The sequence below is a fragment of the Empidonax traillii genome, unplaced genomic scaffold, assembly GCF_003031625.1.
Source record: "Empidonax traillii isolate 1590-97213 ecotype Southwest subspecies unplaced genomic scaffold, ASM303162v1 scaffold40:size2234952, whole genome shotgun sequence".
NCBI lineage: Eukaryota > Metazoa > Chordata > Aves > Passeriformes > Tyrannidae > Empidonax > Empidonax traillii.
The window spans coordinates 2,150,778-2,167,464 of NW_020955233.1; the positions used below are offsets into that span (position 1 = coordinate 2,150,778).

At 44.7% G+C, this 16,687-nt stretch overlaps 1 protein-coding gene across 4 annotated transcripts in view; it reads left to right on the top strand.

The window, feature by feature from the left end:
- The window catches only part of MYO7B (myosin VIIB), a 50,941-nt gene that overhangs the window by 2,256 nt on the left and 31,998 nt on the right, over nucleotides 1-16,687 (top strand). For 3 of the 4 annotated variants that reach the window (XM_027878379.1, XM_027878381.1, XM_027878383.1), the window contains exons 1-15: nucleotides 308-743; nucleotides 3,949-3,991; nucleotides 5,285-5,398; nucleotides 6,021-6,173; nucleotides 6,940-7,124; nucleotides 7,951-8,072; nucleotides 8,726-8,868; nucleotides 8,962-9,075; nucleotides 10,751-10,904; nucleotides 11,836-11,912; nucleotides 12,221-12,340; nucleotides 12,547-12,689; nucleotides 13,932-14,142; nucleotides 15,694-15,829; nucleotides 16,005-16,165. In XM_027878379.1, coding sequence (XP_027734180.1) covers nucleotides 3,974-3,991; nucleotides 5,285-5,398; nucleotides 6,021-6,173; nucleotides 6,940-7,124; nucleotides 7,951-8,072; nucleotides 8,726-8,868; nucleotides 8,962-9,075; nucleotides 10,751-10,904; nucleotides 11,836-11,912; nucleotides 12,221-12,340; nucleotides 12,547-12,689; nucleotides 13,932-14,142; nucleotides 15,694-15,829; nucleotides 16,005-16,165 — 1,851 coding nt within the window. In that variant the 5' untranslated portion in view covers nucleotides 308-743; nucleotides 3,949-3,973. Of the gene's footprint in view, nucleotides 1-307; nucleotides 744-3,948; nucleotides 3,992-5,284; nucleotides 5,399-6,020; nucleotides 6,174-6,939; nucleotides 7,125-7,950; nucleotides 8,073-8,725; nucleotides 8,869-8,961; nucleotides 9,076-10,750; nucleotides 10,905-11,835; nucleotides 11,913-12,220; nucleotides 12,341-12,546; nucleotides 12,690-13,931; nucleotides 14,143-15,693; nucleotides 15,830-16,004; nucleotides 16,166-16,687 lie in introns of those variants that run through there. The other variant, XM_027878380.1, reaches the window with a different exon arrangement.

Sequence of the window (16,687 nt, forward strand, 5' to 3'; positions counted from 1 at the left end):
GTGGAGCAATCAGAAAGAGGGAAGCTTTCAACCACGCTATTCTATTTTGGAAAGAGAGAAGTGGACAAATAGGGAGTTAATATGCACCTAGGTTCTGGGACATGGTGATAGTATTTGCTGGGAGGTAAATTAAGATAACAAAACCAGGATGTGTTGTTCCTTTATATCAGTGTGTGTATGAATTTCAGTTAAGTGTCATGAGTTTATTTTGCTCTGAGCTCTAAGTACTGAGCTGTGAAACACAGACCACACCAAACACAGACTGATGGCTGTTTTCTTGTAGAAAAGAGCTAAGGGGGGATTTTGATGAAGAGATGAGGGCCTGGTTTTCTTCATATCTAATAGGGTGAGAAAGAACCCCAGGGAAGTCAGTGGTGTTGGAGTAGCATAAGACTGGATGCTAAAGGGTTTTCTTCTTGGAGTGCTTTCCAGAAATCTGAAAGGATACAGGCACAGTGGGGAGACTGAAGTTTAAGGCTCATCCAGGCAAGAATTAGCCTTCGTGCTTACCGGAACACCTGACTTGGAAAGGACATGTACACTGAACTGGGAGCAAAGTCCTGTAATAAATAACTGTGCTTCAGTCATTTCCTCCTTTGTGCAGCACCAAAGTGGCACTTTGGGAGGGATCCCTTAATGGCCCCAGTGCCAGTTTCACCTTCCTTTTCCTTCTTGCTCCAATGCTTATGAAAAAGAGGGACCTGAGCCGCAGAACCCACAGAGTGAAGATTTCTTCTGGAGAGGTAAATTCTCATCCTGTGGGGTAACATTTGGGTTGTGGCACTGCATTACTCTGGGGAGAAAAGCAGCAGAGAGAGCCAGGCGTTGCCAGGAAGTGGCCATGCAGCCAGGCTGGAGGGGGTGGGGGGTGGCACTTATGACTTCACTGGAAATAAGCATTTTAAATGTTGGAACTCTGTATCCTGGGACTATATTGGATCTCCTCCCCACCGGGCCACCCTTGGCTCCGGATGCAGCTGTCCCTCTGACGGGACAGGACACAGTGTGGCTGTCTCTGTGTCTGCATGTGCCACTCCCTCTTTGTTCGGGGGCAACAGTTCTGCTCTGTTGCCTTATTCTCGCTTCTGGTGCAGGTGAAGAAGCGCCTGCCAGTTGTGAATCACTGCCCGTGGCCCACCTTTAGCCCGTGTTTGCCAAGGACCATGCTTTAGTACCACCTGCACTGCTCACAGCAACAGGTCATCACAGTGCTGAAGTTAATAATGCAGATACAGCTCCCGAGTCCTGACCAAGAACATGAGGACCTTGCCATAAGAACAACTGATTATGAAGGACTGAAGTTCCTTCTAGAGGGAGTGTACAAAAACAACAGAAAACCTCCAAGCAGCCAGAAAGAACACATTCATGTTGCATTGCTATATTTCTGTGGATTTTGTGCTGCAAAATTGAGAACTGCCTTTGTTACAGATGAGCTCTGAAGGCTGCCTTAGTCTCACAGGGGAAAGCAATTCTTAATGTAGTCAGCAGGTGTTGTGTTGGGGGACACAGACTTTGCAGTTTCTCCAGCTTTTGTTATTAATGTGCCATTTCACCTCTCTTCTTGTTACGTGAAAATTACATTTAAAATTCCTGGTTTAAAATGTGTGTTACCATTGGACTTCTACATCAGCAGTCTGCCATCTCTTGAAGTTTCTAGTTGCTTTTTACTTTGGGATCCCAATACGTTTTGTAATTTTGACAATTAGTACAATAAGTGGTAAATCATCCTGGGCTCGTTTGGAAACCCTGCTCAGTCCTTGCTACAGTACAGCCCTTTACAGCCACAAACAGGGCACAAAGATCAGGGAGCTTGGCAGGCACTTCCTACTTTCCATTTTGCTACCCCAATAGCCCTCCTTAGAGTCGCTCATTTGTTGAGGTTGAAAACAGCTTTAAGATCATAAATTCCAACAATTCACTTGGCACCACCAAACCGTGTCCCCAAGCACCACACCTACACATCTTCTAAATGTTTTAACATTAAAATTTAGTAAAACGAGAGGGAGAAAACAATAGTACCCTGAACTTCACCTTGAGGGTTTTTTAAAGATAATCTTCATTTTTCAAGAACATGAATTTCCAAAAATAGAATGGTGACTTGAATCACTTTTCTGATAATTTAGTTGCAAAGTTCTAAACCTCAGCCATTTGTATAGCCCCACCATAAAATGAAGATAAATCATAAAATTATTTAAATAATTAAATCAAAAGAGTAATGAAATCTGGGTACCTCTTAAAATATATAGCATCCATATTACATAGGATTGTAAGTAGTTATAAAAAATTTTAAACATCAAATTTTAAATCTTTTACATGATAGAAGAAATCCCAAGGATGTCAGTGAAATTACTGATGAACTGTCCTATTAATTACTTATATTAATGGTACTACAAACTGGGATTTTGCTCATTATCTGTATAGCACAGGTAGAAAAGGCATCTTCTAACCAATTTAATTTACAGTTTCCTTGTTTTGTTCAAATTTTCCAGAGAGCCTGCCCAAAAAGTAGGAAAGTATAATTCAGAGCCAGAATAAAATAACTTTTCAAAAGGTTAAGAGGCAACCAGAAATTTAGTTTTGAGTGTAGAGATAAAACCAGAACAGGCAGCTCTCTTCATCATGGGGAATGTTCCAAGAGATCATGGACTTGCCTGGAGTAAGTGCCAAAGCTCCTTTTCTGCTCCTGTACTGTCCACTCATCTTGTAAAGTGGTTCCCAAGTGGTTTGTCGTCAAACAGGAACACACAGAAGGGATGCAGATGGTTCAATATGTCCTCACTGACCACGGGTTGTAAAACGTGTTGAGATAAAATGCTATAATAATAATGATAATAATAATGTTATCACTGATAACAGAACAAAAGAGAGTAAAAATAGAATTAATTTTTGGACCATTTTGCTCATTGCAAACATTTTATTCTTATTATGAACTCTGAGCCCAACCTTTTCTCTGGTTGTGCTGTAACAAGGGATAGAGGGGAGATCCTTTAGAGGAGTAGAGGGAGCAGAAAGGATCCCACAGCTGTGAGAAGTTTGGGAATCTGGGCCTGTAGAGACTTGGGCTGATGACTGAAGTCTGCTGCTCACAGCAGCTACTGAATCACAGATTATTTGCACAGGGATCACTCCTGTTAGTAGGAAGATTGAAAAGGCAAAAATCCCTGTTTGGAACTCTGGAAACATTTAAAGGGAACTGAGCTGTGATTTCTCACACATAGTAACAGACAGCAGCCTTCCCACTGTGACAAGAGTGGGAGCTGGCAAATCACACCTAGTCCTGGAATCACTCACAAGATCCAGCTGTCTGTGGGACAGAAAGCTGCTTCTGAAGACTTTGATTCCTTGTTTATTCCAAGGATCACAGCCTGGAGACCATCATCCCTTAATTAAAGCACTGCTGTAGATTTCTAGCCATGGGTATTTTCACTGGTTTTGATAGTGAGTTCCTAATTTTGCTGTGGTTCCTTATTTTGCTGTTCATGCCTTGATTGCAGCCCCTCCCATTCCAGCTGAGGAAGATGAACTCTAAACTTCAGTTTCTGTATGGTGGTAGGTCCAAGCTGGTCCAACTTCATTGTGCCCCTAATTACACTGCACTGTGGGGTCTTTTTATTTAGTGAGCCATCTCATTAATAGTTCAGACAATAATTGTGCCTGGCATTTGATTGAGGGAATTATTTGGTATGAAAATGGGCACAGTGAAATCTTCAGGGCTGAGTGCATCTCCAGGGTTATGTGGTAGAACACAGACCATCCTCTCAGTGCTGCAGGTTCTTTGCTTTGGGTAGGTGGTATAATTATTTCTACACTGGGTGTAGGTTATTATGACCTTTTCTGCTTAACAAAATTATTTTAAGGCATTTTGCTGTTATTTTTTACAAGGAAACCCCTTTGTCTGTTCTGGTCAAAGCCCTTTTCTGGCCTAACGTTATGTTTTTGGCACTGCAGGTTGCATAGAGTGATCTGAAACATAATGGTGGTTTTCAGAAAGGTAAGTCCTACTCTTTGCTATGATTGACTGATTAGGCCCAAAGAGGAGAAAATCACCTCAACATCATGGTTAAATCAAAAAGAAAGTAGCAATATTCCATAATCAACAAGGTATAAAGTAATTTCTGGCTAGGCTAGGGGAGCAGAGGTGTCTAGACATGCTTGTGATTGAGCAGGTGACCTCTGTCACAAGGTGTGGCACTGAAACCACACAAATTACTTCTGGAGTTTTATTCAGCACAAATGAGAGCCGATAGTCTGTAACACTCTTCATAACCTGGTGCAATGCTTATAGATGCTTTACACTGGTTGTTTGGTTTTAAATGTAAGCCCACAAAGTATTTTGAGAAGAAAAAGAAGTATTTTTTTCATTAAAACATTGAAACTATGGCAATAAATGCTACAGTATGTAACAAAAGTTGTATGTGACAGGACAGCGCTAGAAAGCCCATTGAAGATCTGATCTACAACTTTGTTCAGTTTTTATTCCATCTTTTTGTTCAGTTTTTATTCCACCTTTCTGTTTGAATCTGTACTAGTGCCTGGAGCAAGAGAGGGTGTTCCTGAAGGCCTGGAGCAGGGGAGTGTAACCAGGATGCTAGTGCAGGTGACATCAAGATGGTGCTAATTTCTAGGAGAGGGCAGCTGTGGCTCACCCCTTCCTCCAGTGACAGCAGAGCACTTCTCTCTTGCTCTGGGGAGTGCGAGAATGTTGCTAAGCCTCTGCAGATGTGAAGAAACGAGCTGAGCTGGATAAAAAATGTTGGTGTTTTTTTCTTTTCTTAGGAGAGATCATGGATGCAACTCCATTTCAGCCAGAGCAGGATGAATATGTATCTAAAAGTTCTCACAACAGAGCCCCCTTCATTTCCAGGCATCTGGTTTTTTGGTTGTTTTGCTTTTTCCTGGTAAAGTCTATGTTCTCAGGAATCTCTTCTGAAGGAATACCACACCTACCTGTGAGGCTGCCAAGGCACTCCACCAGCATGCACTGTGCTGTGAGGTAGTGGGGCTGCATAATCGCTGTCTTTGTAAAAGCTGTTGCCTCATTTCCTCCTGTGAGAGTTTGGGTTTGAGGACTTGACTGAAGTCATGTTCTAGGTCAGCTGTGGAGCTGGGAGCACAGAACTCAGAGATCTGTGAATGTACTGCTTGCAAGCAGTAAGAACTTCACTAGTTAAACACTGCTAAAGAAGTCAAAGCACTAAAAAGGAAGACCAAGAAGCGTTTGCCTGTGAGCTACATGGCATCAAGTATGTCACTGGACTTGACAGTAGATTTTTTTTCTTCCCAGGGTGATCATGTGTGGCTGGACACTCAACCAAAGGGTGAATTTAATGTCCCTATTGGGGCAGTTGTGAAGGAATCTGACTCAGGACGGATCTTGCTGGAGGACGATGAAGGCAAGGTGGGCTATGCCATAACCTTCTGTAAAAGATGAACATAAAAGTATAAAATACAAAAGAAGGGCCCTTTTGGGTCAGACCAAAGCTCCATCTATCCAGATGGTCTGACTTGGATAATGTTTGGCAGGATATAATGAAAGAAAGAATATAAAAATAAGGCAAGTATAAGATGATGCCCTGACATTCCCAGCTCCAAGCACTATGAAGATTCAGAGCTTCTTGAAATAGAGGTTATATCTAAATAGTTAGGAAAAGGAAGTGGACGGGCTACAATTCCTAACTTTGGTGAAGCTTTAGGTGAAAACATGATCCCACTGAAATCAGTTAATCCCTACAGCATACAGTATTGTAGCTGTGGTGACCTGACAGAACTGCACTCTGAACAGTGTTAAATTCGGTGATGTTCAGAACCCACCTGAATGGCTTCATTTAGTGTTTTAAATCATCCAGTCCTGGGGAGCAGCAGACCAGTTCATTCCTGTAGGTCAGACGCCTGTTTGTCAGAACATGCTTGTTTTGAGTGTGGGTTGCACTGAAGCTCTCTCTGGTCTAAGGCAGAGCTCTCCTGTGCTTGCCTCTGAGCTGCAGCATCTCACATTAAAGGCAGTCCCTTGGCTTTTCCAGGAACACTGGATCACGGCTCGGAACATGCACATGGTGCGTCCGATGCACCCCTCCTCTGTCCGGGGGGTGGAGGACATGATCCGCCTTGGGGATCTCCATGAAGCTGGCATGGTGCACAACCTCTTCATCCGACACCAGGAGCACAAAATCTATGTGAGTGCCACAGTCACCAGGCCAGGTCGCTCTGAGGAATGACCTCTATGTCACACTTAGTGGGTGACCTGAGCAGCCTGTGAGCCTTTCACACATGGGGCCCTCTGAGTCCTTTACTGATCAAGGGTGCCAAGGAGACATAGCACAGTTTTTCTCTTCTTTCATTTGAGTACCTTGGCTGTGAAGAAGAGAGCTAAGAGCAGACTCTGCAGTCACAGCTCTGTGCACAGGTAGTGACCCTGCTGACTTTCTCCTTGAGCGATCATTTCCAGTCACTGACAGTGAGCTAAATCCAGCCCGTGTTACAGCTTAGTGCAGCTCTTACCTGCAGGATCAGTCCAACTAGTATGACTGTCCTCCAGTCCAAGCCAACATTTACTTGATTTTGATGTAATAAAATAGATAAGAACAAATCTGGGTATTTTGCCCGTTAGAGGTTTTATCTGTGATCGAGCAATTTGGCATTTTTATTTTGTTCCTTAGTTTCCAAGTTGTAACATGATAATTAATATTCAGGGTTTTCCACGCTTTGCTGTGATTTCTCAAGGAGATTACACCTAGCATTGTTCCTTGGGCAAACCCTTCCATACCCTGGGATGTTTAACAGCAGTGTCTAGTGAGGAACTGTGCTCTCAGCTTCACCTCGTGCTGCTGTGGTCTCCCAGCCTTCCCTCCTGCCTCTGTTTGGATTTATTCAGCCAGTGGCTTTGTTGTATTGTTGTTTGCAGGTTTGCTGGTATCAGTAATGCTCACACCTGTTTTGCAGACTTACACGGGATCGATCCTGGTAGCAGTGAATCCGTACCAGCTGCTGCCCCTCTACACAGTGGATCAGATCAGACTGTACTGTAACAAGAGGATTGGAGAGCTACCACCTCATGTCTTTGCCATTGCAGACAACTGTTACTTCAATATGAAGAGGAACAGGAGAGACCAGTGCTGTGTGATCAGGTGACTGGACTGAGAGGACAAATAGCAGAAACCAAGTCTGGCATGGTTTTGGGGAACCTTTGTGGAGACATTAGACTTTCCAAATGGAAGGGCACAGATAAGGCTACAGACAACAGGAAGGAAATATTTCTCCCCTGCTTCTTCATTTTCAGTTTAGGCTACAAAAGGGGCCTCTGAAATCCACTGTTTTCCCCCAGAATCTTTGAATGTGGCTGTACATTCTGCACATGGTCACTACATATGGAAACATAAACTAGGAGCCTGTGTGATGTAAGGCTGTCTTTTACCTTGGAGATATGATATTTATGTTACATGTAGTTTCTGAGAACAGACATTTCCTGAAGAGAAATAACCTCTGCTAACCTGAAGATGGAGGGGAGCTTGGTTTCATCCTTTAAACAATCCATTTTCTGTTTGTCATCAGTGTGAAGAACCAGAGAGTCTCATTTCAGTAATATCTGATTATAGCTGAGGCAACTCACTTGATGTGATAAGACTAGCACTGACAATCTAGTAATGCAATAAAGAAGAAAAGCAAGTGGTCATTTAATTTGCACAGGTACAGAATATCTTCCATGGATTTGCTTGGTTTTAATTGCTGGGAGAATTTAGTCCTCAGCCTAAGTCTAAAACACAACTTAAATTGGAGCAGATAAGATGGTAAAAGACTAGAATCTTCTACCCCTTTATGAAAGACAGTCTGATCTGCCATTCACAGGGTAAATTTAAGTGGGTTGCTTTTTTTGTTTTTCACTTGGTCTGCCATTTTGCTACCCTATCCAAAAAAAAGAAAGGAAACCTGTAATGATCTTGTTTCTTACTGCAGTGGAGAATCTGGAGCGGGGAAAACTGAAAGCACAAAGCTAATACTACAGTTTTTGGCAGCTGTCAGTGGCCAGCATTCCTGGATAGAGCAGCAAATCCTAGAGGCCAACCCCATTCTGGAAGGTGGGTTATTTAGCAAACATGCCAGATTTACCACGTTTATCTCAGGATAAAAAATTCAGAAACAGATCTTTGAACTACTGTATCCACATAACTGCTAAACCCCCTGGAAACAGTGGTGATGCACAGTGGAGGTTCTCTATACTTTCCTGCCATGTCTCCACGAAGCCCACAGCACCTCCCACGCAGTGGGAGGAGGTGCCACTGCAGCGTAACCCTGAACTGCTGGGACCACAAGAGTCCTTGGGAATGCAGAGCCCAAGGCAAAGCCCCCTGGTGAAACATTCACCTTATACAATGGCAAAGTGACATGGATGTGTCTGTAGGGCAGCTCCCTGAGACACTCATCCTTCTCTGTACAGCGATCAAATGTGATCCCAGTCAATCCTTCTAGAGGTCTTCAGGCTTTCTTGTCTGGCCTGACCACATTTGTATAACTGGAATGTCTTTTAGGACCTAATCATCTGGATGCACAGTATGCCTGCCTCTCTCTTCGGGAGGCAGCCTGAGAGCAGACATTCTCCAGTGCTTGCCAGCACTGTCTTTTGGAACACAACGTGTAAAATACTAGCAATAAAACAGGAGGGCATAAAAAATAGACTTGATGTTCATTAACTGCAGTAATCCAGATACTTTCTCTGTCCTTTGCCCATCAGCTTTTGGAAATGCCAAGACAATTCGAAATGACAATTCAAGCCGCTTTGGGAAATACATTGATATTCACTTCAACAAAAATGGTGTGATCGAAGGAGCCCGGATAGAACAGTTTCTTCTGGAGAAGTCCCGGGTTTGCCGGCAGGTGAGGGCACTGGCAGGTGTACATTCTCCCTGCTCCTGTGTTACAAGCTTATCTTGACAAGGCTGTCCATTGGCCTGTTTTGGTTTTTTTTAGGCTCCAGAGGAGAGGAACTATCACATCTTCTACTGCATGCTAATGGGGATGAATACAGAGCAGAAAAAGATGCTGAATCTGGGCACTGCTTCAGAGTACACGTATCTCACTATGGTAATAGCCTCTGCTTTCTTCTCTTTTTATCCCTCTGCCATTTGCTTCTCCCAGTGAGCAGTTACAATTAGTAGGAGCTGCAGGTAGTAATTAACAAATATGAACAGTCCTTTCCTTAGAGTACCAGAAGCCAGTAACACCAAAAGTGCTTTGAGCCTCAGTTACAGAGACTTATTATATTGTTCACCAGTGGGAAGCAGCTTGAGGCAGGTCAAAGCTTTCTATCAAAGTCAGACTTAAGAAACATAAAGGACATCTTAAAGCAGGTGGGAAACATCCCCTACTTTCCCAGGCATTCAGATTTTGGAGGAATGCAAGGGATCTCGTTCCAGGGAGAACAGCAATTACATATGTGTACCTTCTTAGAAGAAAATTAATAAGCAGAATCCCAGTCCTTATATCTAATAAATCTAATATACACAATGCAGGCAGCTGGCATTCAATATAACCACCCCTGTCTGGGTTTATGATGCCATTGTGGTAGCAGTGGAGTGTTCATAAGTGAGATTTTTGAAAATAGTTAATTGGACAGATTTTCCTGTGGATAGTGAACAAGATCAACTCAGCCACAAGGACATGAAAGCCATAATGAAAATTCTGTTCTTTAGCCTGTGTAGATACCTCATATTAAATATGTCAGCTGGTTTGATTTGGGCTGTTCTACAGCTGTGGAAAAAATGGGGCTTAGTCCTGCCTCTACTGAAGTTAGTGTGAGCTAGGCATCTAGTTTCAGAGAAAATTAAATCAAGTTTATAATCCCTTTCTGGAGTCTCAAAAGAAAAAACATTTAAGTTGCTGGAGATTTTTTTAAAATAGCAGTGACCTTGCAGGAAAAGCTGATGAGTACAATTAGTGCAATTCAGCCATTGTTCATTCCATAAAAAAGGCCCCTGGGTCACAGGAGGGCAGTATGATACAGAGACAGGAGGACTGGGTTAAAGGAGATCATATCCATGGTTTTGTTAAGGTCAGCTGTTGGCACAAGCTGGCACGTCTACATGCCGTAGACCGAAATGTCTAGGAATATTTCACTTTTGTAATCATCAAACTATTTTGTCAGAAATAACAAGGATAAAAAAGGCATTTCCCCATCTCCATTAGGGCTGGAAATAGTTTCTATCAGGAGCAGCATCCTGGGATCTTCTGTGCAGTCTTTGATGAAGGTTCTTCTGATGCTGCCTTGGATGCTTCTATTTGCCTTCACTAGAACCTAATATTTTTATTTTGAGATTTGCCTTCTAGTACTGATCCAATCCTAATTGCTTTGATTTGGGATAAGGGCTCTTAATTGTGCATTGACAAGACAGAGAGGGGAAACCAAAGAAACTGGCACAGCCTTGTAAATGTAGGTAACCTTGTCAAAGCTCCCTGCCCTTCTATGCTCCAGAGCAGCCTTCCCTTCAGTTTGTCCTTTTGGCTTCCCCAGAATTCTGTTTAGCCCTAGAGAAATACATTATTGAGCCCTCTGCTAAGGGGTTCTTGAGAGTAAAGATGAAGGAAGAAACAGCCACGGGAAGAGGATATAGAATATCTAAATAGGTTATTACCTTGCATCTTGTGGCAAGTGACTCACAGCATATCCACAGTGTCCAAAGGTTTGTCAGCCTGCAGGTCCTTTCTTCCTTGTATGAGTACCAGGAGGATTTTCCTTACCTGTGGGTGTGGCGTCTTGCAGGGCAACTGCGTGTCCTGCGACAGCCGGAATGACGCGAAGGATTATGCCCACATCCGCTCGGCTATGAAGATCCTCATGTTCTCGGATTCTGAGAACTGGGACATCAGCAAGATGCTGGCTGCCATCCTGCACCTGGGGAATGTAGAATTCCAAGGTAAACTCAGCATTGTCTGTGCTTGCCTTTCCTCAGACTCCGTGGTAAAGATGCTTCCCACTTCCTTCCGTACAGGTTAGGTTGTGCTGCTCTGCCATGTGTGAACAGGTCAACAGAGCTGGAAGGACAAAGCAGACAAGCACCATAAAAGTCTGATTTGTGACTCCACTGCCTAGTGTTTTGAAAAAAAAAAATCTTATTGTTATTTTGTCATGCCATCAGGCTTCCATGGTTGTAAATATGCCCTTATCACACAAACTGAAACAACAGAAAGAATAATGCCCTGTTACATGTGCTGATTGTTGTGCTAGGCAAGCCAGAGGACACAGGAGCAGCTGAGTGGAGATAACAGCAGTCATCCTCCTGGCTGAGTCTGGTGAACGCTCATCTGCATGGGTGCACTTTTGGTATGGAGAAGCACAGTGTGACACCCACCAGTGGGATGTCAGAGGCTCTCACATTTTAGAAAAAAGCCCCTCACTTTGTGATGCAGAGGGCCCGATGCACTGATGCCAGCTGGATTCTTTGGAGTAACGCTGGCTGCTAAAATTAGGGATTTTCTTCATTCCCCTTTGTTACCCAAATTTCCCACAAGCAGATAAACAGACAAAAAATACTTTCAGAAACACATTTTCTGGAGTCAAATATCACTTCTCCAGATCCTCAAAAGCTGCTGTTTTAAATTAATAACCTTGTCAGTTTGGCTGCTGTTTTTAGCCTGATGTTCTGGAGCTGTGAGAGCCCTCTAAATCCCAGGATCCCTGGGTGAAATCCTTAGTAAAATCATCAAACCTGGGAGTTTCAAAAGAGAACTGAGTGCCTTGCCACAATCCCAGAGCTACGGGATCACAGAAATGCAACTGCATTAACAGCACAGGCTGCTAATGTAGCAGAAATGGCTCCCCCCAGACCAAATGTCTCCTCTTTGCAGCGGCCGTGTACGACAACCTGGACTGCTCCGATGTCATGGACTCACCACACTTCTCCATCGCCACCAAACTGCTCGAGGTAACCCACTCTCGTCTCCTCGTACCAGTTCCTCCTTCACCCTTGTTCCCTGAGCACGCTGACAGAGCATGTCTGGAGTTTTTATGCAGGGATGCACATCCAACAGGCACCTCCCCTTCTTCCTGCTGAGACTCTAGTCATGCTGCTGCAGATTTCTCTCTGAGTGGGGAGATATTTAACTGGGACAGAAAAATTGTCAGTGAATGCTGTTAGATGTGCAGTTTGTCACAGTCCTCTTCCTGATACACACTTTGCTGCATCTCCTTTATCCACCTGGAATGACCAGGTTGCCATGACTGTTCCTCCAGGTGGACTCCAGTGAACTGCAGAACAGCCTCACAAACCTCTCCATCATTGTCCGAGGAGAAAGTGTGTCTAGGCCTCTGAATGTGGCTCAAGCTGCCGACGGCAGGGACGCCTTTGTGAAGGTACTGGTGCTTACAGCTTCCATGTTTGAAGACTGAGGATGCTTTCAGAGCTGTCTGTCTTCCTGGCTGAGCAGTCTGACGTGACAGTCACCCGGAGGGCTCCTGGCCCTTGTGGTTCTCAGGCACAGTTTGACAGCAGCACAATAACAAGCTATGTCAGAAGACTCTAATGGTGGGCTCTAATTCCTCTTGCGTTTTTTTCTCAGGGGATATATGGACGGATTTTCCTGTGGATAGTGAACAAGATCAACTCAGCCATATTCAACCCAGCTTCTGAGAAGCATAAGGACAGACGCCAGTCCATTGGGCTGCTGGACATTTTTGGGTTTGAAAACTTCAGCAACAACAGGTAGGAGACTACAGGAGAAGCCAAAAAGTAGCTGATGTAAAGGGAAAGAATGAAAAAATTAGGCAGACACATGCCTTTTCATCATCATGCTGATTCTCAGAAAAGCACTGAAATTTCCATTACTGGATTTTCCCAATGCATAGATTCCATTTTTCTTCAGTCTTGGTCATATTTCTGCCTCCTCCCCCACCTTCATTTTGGTGCATTCATTACACATCTATTCCAAAACCTCAGGAATTTTCTCAGAGGAGGTGGCTATGAAGCTGCTATGAGCAAACAGCCACTATGTGAGGATGTAGAATGTCCCTGTGTCTCTGTACCAAACTTTCCTCTTCCATAGCATTTTACAATGTCTCTTGGGATACATTTGGCATACAGTACAAAGGAGACCATTTCAGCTCATGCTTACATATTCCTCTGTGTTCTTCCATCCTTTTTTTTTTGGCTGCTTCATTTCTCCACTCTTAAGGACAGGACAGCATGGTCAGTATATCATTGTACCACTGCTGCCTCTTCCACTGGTGGTTCCAGTCCCAGAGCACCATTTCTGTTTGCCATTCTCTCTGGGGGCAGCAGCTCTCTTAGTTACTATACCATCAGTCCTCCACAAACCATCAGCACGCTCTGCAGTCTTTTCCAATCCATTTCAACTGATGCCTCTTGCCTTCAACAAGATAGTATTCCTCACTGATTTCTGGAGCAGGATCTAGGATCTCTTTGGTCCATCTTCTCTCTTTTGTGTTCTCTCCTGTTATTTTATGCTGTTCTCAGAGGCTGCAGTCCACATGGGGCCTCACTGTGGTGAGCACTCCACAGGTACACACAGTGTGCCACTGCAGTTACCAGGTAACCACACTCAGGTGCAGCATAAAGGAGTAACTAACAAAAGAATTGGCAGTGCCAGTGTGAGCAGAAACACGTCACTGATGCAGTCAAGCGATTTTCACAGTTAGACATTCCCCTTTGTCTCTGGAGTTTCTTGAAACACATAAGAGATCTTTCCTTGCCTACTCAGCAGCACTCAATCATCAGCTGGCTCATTGCTGCTGATCTTTAGCACAGCAGAAAATGCCTCTCTTGTATTGCTAAGATTGGCAACATGCAGTGGTGGTGTCACCAGCACTGTGGAGTTTAGCAGTAGTATATCTGGATATGTATTTGATACAGAGAATAACCAAATAACAGAGAGCACTGCAGCACTGGCCAAGGATGACCATGGGCTCTCCTCTTGTTCTTCCCCAGCTTTGAGCAGCTCTGCATTAACATTGCAAATGAGCACCTTCAGCAGTTCTTCGTGCAACACGTCTTCAAGCTGGAGCAGGAGGAATACCTTGCAGAGCACATTGCCTGGAACAACATCGACTTCACCGACAACCGCCAGGCTCTGGAAGTCATTGCACTCAAGCCCATGAACATCATCTCCCTCATTGATGAAGAGAGCAGGTTCCCAAAGGTAAATCTCTGGTTTCACTCGTAATGCCTGGCTTTGCACACAGCTCACAGGTAGCACTTGGTTTTACAGATACAAAAGTGTAAAGGTGGCTTTTGGACACATAAGGAGAGGCAATGTGTTCTCCCCATAGATGTTTCTTTTAAATTACCTCACTATACAACTGCTTCACTCTCTGTTGGAATTCACTCTCCCTGGTACCCAGCTGTTGAAACTCTTACGGCTGTTCCAGACAAAGAAGGAAGGAGTCCAGATCATTTTACATGGGCTTCTTAGGAAATCTTTGAAGTTGTTTATTGTTTGAGTATTGTTCTGCTCTTGGTCTGGACTGCAGCTTGCTCTTTCTTCTCCTGATTGACAAACCTAACTGAGGAATGTCACCACTGTGAGGAACTGAAAGGGAACTACAGGTCTGTCAGCCTGACCTTGGTGCTGGGGAAGGTCATGAATAGATCACTTTGAGCACCATCACAGAGCACATACAAGGTGATCAGGCCCAGTCAGCATGGGTCCTGTTTGTTTGACTAACCTGATCTCCTTCTGTGACAAGGTGACCTGCTTAGTGGACGAGGGAGAGACTGTGGTTGTTGTCTACCACAATCCTGTGATTCTGTGAAAGGTTATTCTGTGAAGACCAGGCATCTCAAACAGAAGAGCAGAGATGAAAGTGGCATCTGATCTCAGACATCCCTGCAAAGAATTTTCAGCCTCCAGAGCACAGTGAGGCTAAGCAGGATTGCTAGTGCAGGAATCAGATGACAATCGGGTTGCCCAGAAAATTGAGCCCCTACCTCAGCTCATCTGTGTCCTTTGGGTAACGGTTTGAGAGGATCACCTACAGGCAAACAGCTTTCCCCTTTCTTCCCTAAGAAGAGGGTGGTCCCACAGTCAGGACGAGAAGGCACCTCTTCTATGGCTCCCAGAGCACATGAATTCTGAGAGCACAGCCCTCACTGCCCTCACCAGAAGGGCCAGTGCACACAGTGCACAGTGTGAGTGCCTCACATGCACCATGAGGGGATGAGATTGTGATGGCACCCCTCGAAGAGAAGCACCCAGCCAACTGCCTTGCCTTTGGAACTCACCATCTGGGCATGCTGATTGGTATCTGCTTGGGGATTCTTCCAGGGATCTCTGGGGAGTGAAAGAACTGTGAGAAAGTGCCTGCCCAGGAGAAGGAGCACGCACCCCTTAGAGCGTCCTGGGTAGGATGGCATGAGAATGTTGGGGGGGATGGCTCTGCTTGTGAGGTCCAAAGATCTGAGGAATTCTCAGTGCACCTTGTGATGTTAGTAATGTTATGGGGGCCTGTGTACAGCCCTAGAACACCAGGCCTTGGGCTCTGATGGTGTGTTCTGTCATGGTGCTTGAGAGAGAGGTCTGTGTAAAAGGGAAGATACTTTTGGCACTACCTTCCTCCAGATCTACTACACAAATAAGGGCAGAATTTGAGCTTTTGCTACCTCTGATCATCACTTCTGTTTATTTGCTGAGCACAGGCCAGTGCTGAGGACAATCTGGTAACTATCTGGTTTTGCCTGTATTTGTTTCTAGGGCACAGATGCCACCATGCTTGTTAAAATCAATTCCCTCCATGGCAAAAGTAAAGTCTATATCCCACCTAAGAGTGTTCATGACACCAAGTTTGGCATCCATCACTTTGCTGGGGTTGTCTTTTATGAATCAAAAGGTGAGTCTTTCTCTGCTGGATACAGAGGGTGAAGAGTAGTGTTGATCCGAAGCTGGCCAGGAAGATTACTCTAAATCTATCTGCAAGTTACTGTAAATGAGTTGGATTTTAGGCAGACAGAGTGGTGCTAGAGCTAGCAGGCTGCAGATGTGATAATTTTGTTTCCATCCTATAGATTTCCTGGAGAAAAATCGTGACACACTGAGTGCTAATGTAATGCAAGTGGTCCATTCCTCCAAAAACAAATTCCTGAGAGAGATTTTCCAGGTGGAAATGACCCCACCTACTCTGGGACGTGGGACCATCCGGCACCTTGGAGCTGACCAGGTCTACAAGGTTGGCTTACTGGCACTGACTTATAGAAACAATTCATTTCTCTTCCCTTCCTCTAGCTGTTCTTGACCTCCTCTTTTTTTTTCTTTCTTTTATTTTCTTTGCAAATTCCTATCCCTTTCATTTACCTTGTTTCTGCAAAGGAAGCTGCAGGAAAGTCGGGGTGTGGTGTTTGTGCTGTAAACAAGTGCACTGTCAGCCCCATCGCCCGGGTTTGCGTCCCTGGACACCTGTGCAGCCACGCCTGCAGGCTGCCCCACATCCCTGAGGCATGGTACCTCCCCCATGTGCTGTCATCAGCTGGAGGGGTTTGGTCTACACGTGCCTGGGCATCCACCCAGCATCCCCATTGCTTGGAGGGGTGTAAATTATGTGAGGGTTCAAAACCTTCATTGGAATGGACGAGGCACCAACCAGAGACCCCTCAGCAAAGCCAGCACAGCAGTGAAGCTGCTGCCACGCTGCACAGGCAGCCAGTCTGCTGGGACCAGAACTCCAAGGGGTCTCACTGGGCAGTGGGTCCTG